At 38.0% G+C, this 11,008-nt stretch overlaps 1 protein-coding gene across 1 annotated transcript; it reads right to left on the reverse strand.

Moving 5' to 3' along the window:
• Nucleotides 1-2,212: 2,212 nt before the first annotated feature.
• On the reverse strand, nucleotides 2,213-10,999 carry TMED5 (transmembrane p24 trafficking protein 5). The gene is made up of 4 exons (XM_021526088.3): nucleotides 10,734-10,999; nucleotides 8,236-8,333; nucleotides 7,374-7,557; nucleotides 2,213-5,048 (listed from the first exon to the last, which is right to left on the reverse strand). The coding sequence occupies exons 1-4, from the start codon at nucleotides 10,914-10,916 to the stop codon at nucleotides 4,830-4,832; spliced, it is 684 nt and encodes a 227-aa protein (XP_021381763.1). The 5' UTR covers nucleotides 10,917-10,999; the 3' UTR covers nucleotides 2,213-4,829.
• Nucleotides 11,000-11,008: the final 9 nt, after the last annotated feature.

Consider the following 11,008-nt stretch of genomic DNA (forward strand, 5'->3'; position numbering starts at 1 on the left):
AGCAGGAAGCTAATTAATAGTTCTATCTTGCTCTAAATAAAGTTTTTTCTGTAAGCACCACTTCCAAGTCCTTAATTTGTGCTTTGCCATTCTCTAATAAATACTCAGAAAATATGGCTATTGTTACATTTGCTTGTGTCACCATCCAGTGGGATAGTTCTGCTTTGCTATGAACCTGTTTTTATCATTCATGATCATTACTGGTTGCCTGCTTTGTGTTATTTGGTTGCTCTGATTTGGTATTTGTAACTTCACAAATTGGTTGCATGATAGCAGAAACCAGAAAGTACTAAGGGTAAAATTCTAAAGAGCATCAACAATAGTTGGAAATTGTGGGAAAGGGAATTAATAAACAACTGGAGAGTTTTTAACTCTACTAAATCCTTAACCATAAAAGTAAAGGACTTCTATTAGATGTTTAATTTCAGGTCCCTTTACATAAAGTTGGAATGTATAGATATATGCTTCTAGAACTTTTCTTTTGGCAAATCTAAGCCTTCCTTACACACCTGTCTGTATTCCAGTTTAGCAGGTGCCAGATGGAGAATGAGGATGGATATTGTTTCCAGAAACTTGGTATGTGTGAAGGGAAGAAAGGAGTTTGTGAACAGTATGGGTTCCAAGTCTCATTAACTGTTGTCAACTATAGGACTGGATAGCATGAGAGATGTAATTCAGATGCTTCTGGTGAAACTTCAGCAGTGTAGGTGGGCTTACTGCTCCTTCCAAGTTGTTTTTCATTATTTTATTACTATTTTATTATCTTTGTCTTTGATAAAAATCAAGTTATGCTATGTGAATTGATTTTGAGAACAGTAGGTTATGTAGCTTTTGACTGTATTTTTAATTTCTGTAATGATATGTGTAAATTGTGGTTACTCACCTCTGTACTGCATTGTTCATACAGCATTCCTCCTCCATGAAGAGTGAATTTCTATGAGAGAGTACTACTGGAGCTGGGGGAAAGCATGGAAAAGGAAGGGCTTAACAGAAGCCATTTCTCAGCAGTAGCTAAGAGATGCACGTTTCCTGTCTACATCTCAAGTTGCTAAGTCCTCAGATGAAAGTCTTGAGGATAATTGTTCTTTGAAACACAGGAAAGGAACTGCTAGTTTTTAAAGACATCAGATACAGCTCAGTCTTCTTAGTTTAGGCTGTCTTAATTAAATTTTTGGGATAATGAGTATTTAGAAGAGATTGCCTTATAAATATTAAAAAAAAACTCTAAGGAAAAAAAAGTAATTACTGTGATCAATTGAATAACATCTTTAAAAATGTGGTCTTAATGCTGTACCATGTGGTCATGGAGTGAGGATGGTGCTGCACCCTAATGAACAAGTGGAGTTAAATAAGGCTGTGCTGCACTGCTGAGCACAAGAAATGATGTGTCAGTCTGAGGCACAAGGCTGTGTTGTATGGAGAAGTGAAGGCAGAATGTGTCATTCCCCATGGTGCATGCTTGGACAGCAGGAAAAGGAACTTTTGCAGGTGTTTCTCATGTCTGTGTCCAAAAATAGCTCTGAAGAGTTTTTTCTGCTCGCACTTTCAAGACAAAGCACACTGTTGGCTTCTACCACTTCTACCACTGTTGCCCAATCTGACAACATAAGACTGTACTTTAGCATTTTGTTATCTATTTCATTGATTTAAAACACAGCATAAAGGAAGTTCCTGTTTCATTACTTGAACAATGTGGTTTGCAGGCTTCCGGACAGGCCCGGCTGTCTCAGGAGTCTTAAGAAATGGTAAACAAGCTTGGATTTGACATGTATTACTCAGTTACATGAAAAGTGCTCCAATGTTTTCAGCTTCATTCTCAGGATCTTGAGTGTTGTTTTATGAATAATACAAATATATTACATATTAATAACTACTAGTAACATATGAGATTCTTAATTGTGAGCTTGAGATTGTGATACTATTTCCTGTAGATGTTTGCTGCTGAAATACAGTTAAAGATGTTAAATACTTTCTCCTAGAAAGTCTGGAGGTTCATGTCTTTCTAATCTGATGCCTGTGTAAATCTTAAATTATTTGTACTGATTAATCTGATATTTACAGTGAATAAGAACAGAATTTGAAAACTGCACGAGGAAGAAATGAAAAAGCTCCATTACTAAAACCAACTTTCCTGTTAGCTTACCATCCTTGATCTTTTGCAGCATTCACAGGTATTTGTAACATTCTTCCTTTGTTACAAACAACACAAACACAGGTTTAAACTTGATTTATTGAAAATCTCAGTTTTGCATAATTATTCAACATCTCCAAGTCTTAAAACATTTAATTCTGAATAAAAAGTCCATTAAGAAAAAAAACCGGTAATTTATATTCTCCTTTGTAAATTTTATACAGTCAAAAGCAATCTACTCTTCAAAATCCAAGTACAATTTTACTTAACTGCAAGTTTGAATACCAAATCCTTCACCTATCGTAAACATTCCAGCTGCCAAAGTCAATGAACCTTTCTAGTTATTCCCTCTTTCATTTTCTATAGTGGACCTCAAATGAAAAGCAAATACAGTCAGAGCTCTTCATTGCAAAATAGTAATTTCTTCCAGATGAATTCTGCTGCAGATTGTTGCATTTTCCTTCTCCCAGAGATGGCTGTTTGTAACAGGAGACACTGACCTGCAGCAGTCTGATCAGAGCATGCTGCATCCAGTAGCAGGTTAAACTGGGACACCAAACTGTTTTGCCACTGGTGTGTAGCTACACAGGCACAGCTGGGGAACCCAATCCCTTAAGGTGCCCTTGGAAAACTTGGCAGAGCATATCTGTTGGAAGTTCTAAGCTGAAACCTTGACTCTAGTAGCTTGGAGAGCAGAGGTAGATGTCTTTGTCACACCTTCTCAAAGCTGGTTTAGCATTTTGCAGGTGGTTTGGAGCATCACACATGGTGATGCAAGCAAAGATGTTAACATGGTATAGTGCTACTGGGAGAGGGACTGCTACTCTAGCTGAAAGAATTATTTTTTCCTAGACATTGTTCTTATCACAGAAACAAACTTTCTATTTCTGGGCAGTTAAGAATAGAAAGCATCATATAGAAGTAAGATACACAAAACCTTAAAGGGGTACAGTCTTATTCTGGACACAGCTTTGCAGAAAGATGAAGTAGCCTGACAGCCTTTGGAGCCCTCTATAACAAGTTCTGCAATAATAATAATTTTGCTTATAAAAACTATTTAGAAATATTATTGCTAGGTCCTCTTCTCTGAAGTTGAAGCTGAAGTGCTGTTTCTATGTTCTGTAGCCCTTGCTAGTATCTCTTTCATTTGAACAACATATTTCTTCAATGCACCTATTGACCCTGTTTTTATTCATAAAACACTTTAACCACAGAAAGTCTCAAAGTTGTAACTGCCATTCATACAGACGACTCCACAACAGGCAGAACATATACCCTTGAAAACACCTTTTAAAAAAGTGTTTTTAATAAAGTTTTTAAAAAACTCTTATGCTGAAATGCAGTTAACACATTTATAAAAGACTTGGCACATTGTAAAAAGTACTAACTTGAAACTACTTTAAAAGTTAATTTTCACACACCAGGGGTTTTGGCAAAAACTATACCTTCACAACACTGTTAAAAGCCACTTAGCCAGGTATTATAAATTTCTGATTTGGTACTAGCTTTGCCTTAGTGATACTACATATTCAGTTGATCATAAAACTTGAGGCCTGTACTTCCTGCTCCTGTGATTTGTGCCTTTTTAAGATGAACAGCTAGGTACAGAAACATGGGTTATGTGAAGAATGTGCTTATACAGCTGAAAGACTTGTGAGGTTGAGCAAAAAAAGTTCAGGTTGAGGTGAACAGCTTTGGTTTTATATGCCTTTGTAAGTCTGTACCTGACTGTAACATTAGTCACAGTTGTAATAAAGTGGGATTTTGAGACTACAACAATCAATGTTTGTTTTGGCACACCATGAACACCCCCTGCCTTTATTAAAAGGATTAAACATGAGAAATTACTTTGTAAATAATTATCTATTACATGAGGTTACAGTAACTAAGAACTTGCAAATCATACTTCAACATGTGCCTGTATTTGTTTGTGTACCACACAGTCACTTGTCTCATCTAACAACCAAAAAGGAGAACAGGATTTTGCAACTAGAGGACAGAAGGATTTATGAACAGCAATTATATTTATTTTCTCCACTTGTTTTTCAAGACTGCCTCAATTTCACATTGATGGTGCTTTTCTTTAAAGTGCTGATATTAGTCATCTGTTATAAAAAGAGATTTCATGTTCTTACACAGTTAGCCCAGTGTTTCTTCATGATGCCAAAGAACAAAAACTAAGGATTTTAAGAAACATGTAACTTTGAAGAAAAATGACAGTAACTACCAATTCTGTAAACTTAGGCACATGTAAATTCACTCAGTATTTAACAGCAACTAAACCAATGTCTAAGTTACTAGAACTTCTGTGAAAATGAAGACAATGACAGTTATATTAACATTACTTTGCATATGCACCAAGTGTGGTATGCATAAGGTAGGAATTAACAATCATTAACAAATCCTAAAAGTACAAAAAATAGTAGCATTTGGAAAAATGGGAGAGCTTGGAAAGAGGCCTTATGTCTGTGTTTAAAAAAAACAACCAACCACCACAAAAAACAACAGAAAACCTCCAAACACAAACAAGACCAGCACTATCACATCCAAAATGTCCAATAAGAATTGAAAACCTGATTTTTTACTGTCTGTTCAAAAGAATCTGAAAGATGTTTATTGTCTTTACTGTAGTTTATTGCTCCCCTTCTGCCCCATACCTGTTATATTGTTATGATTATAATAAGAACATTAATGAATATTAAGTTCTACTTTTCCTCTTGTCTTCAAAGAGACTTTTCAACATGTAAACCTGAACAGCTGATACCACCACCATTACTCCCAAGTTGACCATGGACCAGAAATTCACTCTGTCAAAGTTGCTTTCTTGAATGTTTCGGTCACGAGCCTCAAATGCTCTGAGCAGGGTCTGAATCTGGACACTTTTGCTTAATCTGGCTTTGACACTGTTGATGGATTCCTGGTAAGTAACAAAAGAGTTTTTAGAAAAAACCTACCTGAATTAAGTGTATAGCTTGCAGCACATACAAAATTATTAATACCATGTTACCACCTGTAATTTAATGTCTTAACAAGTAAAGAGTTAATTTCATTTGAAAATACGAGCATCATCACAGTTTTCATTAATTTGTAGTCTGTTAATTGTGTACCAGCTAAAATAATTAATATAGCATTAGTGTTCTGTAGTAATTTTGTTTTTTTTCTCTTTTATAGGTAGGGAGGTAAGAGAGATATCAAACCTATTTGGACTAAAAAAAAGTAGCAAATCTGCAGAACTAGTCTCAAAACAAATTATGTAGTGGCAAGCACACGTAGAGTTTTTTTCTGCTGCATAATACAATTAAAGTTTTTTTTTAATAGAAACTACTATCAGGGCTATATCTGTAGCAAAAGAAAACTCCAATAATGTTATATTCCTGTTTGCTTCTGGTGTTTCCACTGTAGTGGCTATAAACTGCTGCTTCAGCCTTGATACAAAAGCAGAATTTTTACAATATATCTTGAGCAGGACAACTGGAGGTTCTAGAAAGGACATATAGTGTGACCCTGGAACTAGAGGAAGTACGTGAACACTCCAGCCATGACAACAGCAGCTCAAGATTCACACTTTATGCTGCACTTACTAAGTAAACATCTGGTCCTATGATCTGTTGATCTTTCATCCACCATGTAATAGATACTGACAAGAGCTGATCTCATGCAATGCTCAATTATATTCTTGATATAACTGTGGATCCTGAAGTAACTTTAGTGAGAAGAGTAACATTTGCAGTAAGAAGAGGCTAATAATTTTTAAAATTCCCCAAAACTATAAGGCTAAACACAGCAGTAACATTTTCTCTGTTTCATATTTAACAAAGATATTTCAAAATAGCTGTTCTGGGGAGCCAAATAATTTTATGATGATAAAGTTCATTGTTACACAATAAGGAAAATGAACACCACAAAAGAGCATTAAACATAAGACAGAATTCCCTATTTTTGCCAGAAAATGTGTTCTCATTAAAGAATTAAACTACTAAGTGCTTATGTTAGTCCTCATAGAGCTTGCAGAGAAAGTAATACTTGGCTAAGTAAACAATGGGATCAAATACTAATCTTAACTTTACAAAAATTACCTACTTTATAAGATTTTCAAGGCTCTCAAAGATAAGTTCTGCATTTCTTTTTCATTTGGAAGACATACGAGTATGTAAACAAGTATCTGTCAAATCCATTCAAGTATTTTCTGTGATTAGTGTGAGTGGGATTTTCTTCACAATTTCACTTCACTTTTGCTTTTTTCTAAGTGTATTGACTGCTAATTTTAAACATCTGGTCAGATTTTCAGATTCTGTATTTGGTTTTATTATTATTTAAAAGTGTATCATACAGCTATAAAATATTTTAAATGTTGTTTATTTTGTTATTTAAAAATCTGTAGTGTTTATGGCAATAAATAATACAATTATTTTCTACACTATGTATTCAGTAGGTGTGTGCAGATTTTGGGGTTTTGGGTCAGTTTTTTAAAGATACCTATTTTCTGTAGATATGATCAAACAAACAACAGCTTACTGAATCCTACCAAGCATTAAGAACAGTGGTACTGGAGTACCAAGCAGTCCTTTGCTTCTAGAGTAATCTCAATATTTAATGGTCATAAAGGGAATAAGAGCTTTGACTCAGCAGTAGTCTGAATCCTACATCAAACAGGCTCAGCATACATTTAAGCAAACATAACCACTCAATGTCTGCAAAGATTAATCTGTAATTTATGCAAATTAACTCTCATTCTGTCTATTAGTTTGAAAAGATGTAATAAAATTTGGGGCAAAAAACCTAATATAGAAACATTTAATTTACTGAGGATAGAAACAGTAATCCACACTTCTGCAACGATGTGATTAAGAGGCTGGGTTACCAGAACACTGATAAAAATGATGCAGTAATTCCAGCTACATCATTGGGACTAAATAATACATTAATGCTCAAAGTATTCATTTCATTGCTGCTAGGAAAGAATGTCCCATTTCAGCAGTAGGAAGAAAGGAAGCTGAATTGGAAACCAAGTGACTGAGAGCTAGGCAGTTTCTTCTTGCTGATGAAAGGCCTATTCTGAAAAGATCTTCAAGTTTGTAAACAAGAGAACCATGGTTCCAGGCTTCCTGTATTAGTAAAAGGAATACATGGACCTGGAATACCTTCCAGGATGATTTAACAGACCAAGACTGATTGGCTACATGATGTTGAGTTTTTTCCCAAATGCTCTTACATTGAGTAGAATGAAAGATCAAATACTAACCAGAATATCTTCCAACTTCATGTCTAGGAGATCTGTGCCTGTAACATACTTCTTCCAGTCTTCCTCATCCTGACCGTCTTCTCCCATATTGTCCAGGATCAATTCAAAGAAAATCACCTTTTCAGAAATGGTACTGAATGTGTTGTCAAAGCAGAACATGTAATCTCCATCTTCTGTTTCCACACTGTGTATATAATCAAAACATGATTAACTACACTTTCTGTGCTGGTTCTCAGAAAGTCAGTTTTTGTTAGCATACCCTTCCCTTTAAGACTGACCATCATGCACTTAAAAATAACCACATCTTCTTTTTGTAAAGAGTAAGAACTCTAAAGACATTTTACAGATTACACAGTCACAGTAAAACAATCCTACTGACTCCAATGGCTCAAAATGATGAAGACAGCAGCTTGCTTTCATTTATTTTTGGGGATTTTGAATCATTGTTAATCATTACAAAAAAATATACAATAAGTGGAAATGTTATGCTGTATAGGATATTACATATTTTGACAAAAGGACTGGAAAAAGAGGGGACTTTTTAGCTTCTTATTTGTATGACTCACATGATCTTTTGCTATTAGATATGGAGACCTTTTTCAACTCCATAATTATTATTTTTATCCACTGAACATGAACAGCTATCATTAAAACAAAAATAGCCTTCACTTCATGGTACAATTCATGTAAAAAGCATTCAGAGTTTATAAAAAGAAAATTGCTATTTTCAAACTGTCCTATTAGAAAGTCTTTTGTAATATGAAGGAATAAAAATACTCAACCTTCATTTTAGTTATATTTGCTAATGAAACCAGAAATGTTCTTTATGCAACACCTCTGAGTCTGAAGATTTTAAACTTACGTATGAACTCCATCTGATTTTCTTTCATCAAAAACTAGAGTTTCACCTTTTGGGGAGAGCAGATGAAAATCAACATCTAATCCTGCTCCGTCTAGAACCTGTGAAACAAACAAAAATAACCAACCTCCGACCAGCTGAACTGCTGTTTGCATTGCTGACAGCAACATTTATAGGGAAGGCAAATGTTTTTAGGTAAGGGAACAGACAAAAAAAAGAATCTGAAATATTAATCTATCTGGATGAGCTGACACCAAATTAACTGGAAACAGATGAAAAATCAGCTCAACCTAAAAGCATTTTGGCAATTTCAGAATCTTACACTAAGTGTAATCTAAACCTGCCAGGCTGGGCTTATATTGAACCATAGCCTCATTACTTTTAGGAATGTATGCAGTTTTATCAACAGGCAAGGTCAGACAACCTGTAAAAATACCAACAAGAGATGGCTAAATCTGGCATTTCTATGGCTGCTATCACTGATTGTAAGTATGTGCACTACTGCCACTTCAGTGGTAGAAATGTTCTAACAGGTCACTTTTCTGTTCACACATGTTACACATATTTGTACACTATGTGCTCTCATCCCTGAGATCTCTCCATTGGGTGAATTAATAGTGTTGAAGACAGGACCAAACCTCTTATGCCAATCAAAGCTGTATCACAAGACTTTTTTACCTTTTGATGCACATTTAAGGTCTGAATTCTGCCAGGGCATTCTCTTTTCCCAAAGGAAAAAGGAATTGAAAGCGTTTATCTTCCTAAGCTCCCAGGGAGTGTCTACAGCAGTACAAAGCTGTGCTTCTTTAACTGTGTAACACAGCTACAGTTGTATCACCACACCTATGGTGCTGTAGAAATTCTTTATAGGGAAGGGAGTAACTGCATGAGTGGGCGGACAGGGACCATTTTTATTTTTATTACATTAGTCCATACTAGGGGAATTTTTTTGTTTTCTTGTTTTCCAGTGAGCTTTTTGAGTATAGCAGATTGCTCTTGCTGAAGAGGGGGGCAAAGTTTTCACTGATTCAAACTGACACTGAAGATTTAGGAAAAAGGGGAAAAAAAAGAAAAAAGGACAAAGAAAATTACTAGCTAACAGCTGATCATATTAAAAACCATACATAGTGACATATCTTTAGGGCTATGCTCCAGTCTAAACACCCAGAAAAGAACCTTTGTATTAGCATAGTGTTTACCTTATGTCTTTGGAGAATTAGCTGCATCCTATGTTACATATTCTTATGCTTTTACTTAAATATAAAATAAATCTATTTGCAGTAATACATAGAGCTCCTTTTCTACACATTCACATAGAAAATCAAATCATTACTGTTAACAGTAGTGCTGAGAAATTTATGCCTGAGTAGAAATAAGGTATGTATATAATGTTATACACACTAATCCTTTCTAAAACAATGTCTTTATTTAGCTTATGATCAAACCAAAATCCTACTCTGTGCATAATAAATTTCTGTTTGGCTTAGACAGGATTCTAAACAAAGCTTGAACACCTCTCTTTCATTCCTGTTTAGTTCTGCATGTAACAGTATTAAAAATTAGAGAAAACCACGAATTTCAGCTTTTTCTTTCAGTTGGAAACAGAGGGGAAAAACAGATGTAGGGGAAGAGAGACAGATCATGCCCCCCTTCTAGGCACAGTAATAGGGTGGGAGAATATTCAGTGCAACTTCCCTCACTCTATCTATTTTACTGGAAAAAAAAGTAATTGTTGTAAGGGGGGAAAAATCTGAGATCGAGATCTATCCCAGACATCTCTGGGAACTCGACTCTTCTCAAGAAGGACATAAAAATCTTAAGGACAGTCAGTTAAACTGGGCTGTTTCTTTAAAACTTTCATCGTTGCGATGAAAGGTGTTTCATATCAGCACAAAGATAGGCAAATACGGGATCTGTGCATCAGCACAAGCTTTCTTACGCTTTAGGGCTACAACACAAGGTCACAACCGCGAACTTTCTACATTCTGCCCTTTTAAAGGATGGCGACATGAGCTCCTCTAAAGTCGAAACAAAAAATTCCCCCCAGACCACCAAAAGAACGTATTAGAATAATTGAAAAGGGCGGTAAGTGAATTTTTAACTCCGTAAGGCAGAACTTGTAACAGCGTAAAATTCCAACGCGGCTTTGCGGGCGCTGCCGAGGCCGGCAGGATCCCGGGCAGGGCACCGCGTCCCTCGGCTGCCGCTGCCGCCCAGGGCCGCGGGAAGGCAGGACCGGGGCGGCAGCGGGGCCGGGCGGACCGCGGTACCGGGCCGGGCGGACCGCGGTACCGGGCCGGGCGGACCGCGGTACCGGGCCGGGCGGACCGCGGTACCGGCCGGGCGGACCGCGGTACCGGGCCGGGCGGACCGCGGTACCGGGCCGGGCGGACCGCGGTACCGGGCCGGGCGGACCGCAGCGCCGCCGTCACGGCGGGATCGGGACCCCGGCTCCCCTCGGGACACGCCGCGGGGAGCCGCCCCCTCCCGCCCCGCCCGACCTGGTACTCGAGCTCCAGCGAGGCCTCCTTGCGCATGGGCTGGTAGAAGCACTCCTTGCGGCCGGCGGGCAGCGTGAACGTGAAGTCGCTGTCCAGGGAGGGGCTGAACTCGGCGGCGCCGGGCGGAGGCGGCAGCAGCAGCGCGAGGCACCCGAGCGGCAGCAGCAGCAGCCGCGGCCCCATCGCGGCAGCGCCCCGCAGCGCCGAGCCCCGCGCGCGCGCACCGACGAGCGGGGCGCCGGGACCGGCATCGCCCCGCCCCCTCCGCCCGCCGC

Source organism: Lonchura striata, chromosome 8 (assembly GCF_050655825.1).
Source record: "Lonchura striata isolate lonStrDom1 chromosome 8, ASM5065582v1, whole genome shotgun sequence".
In the NCBI taxonomy this organism is placed as follows: Eukaryota; Metazoa; Chordata; class Aves; order Passeriformes; family Estrildidae; genus Lonchura; species Lonchura striata.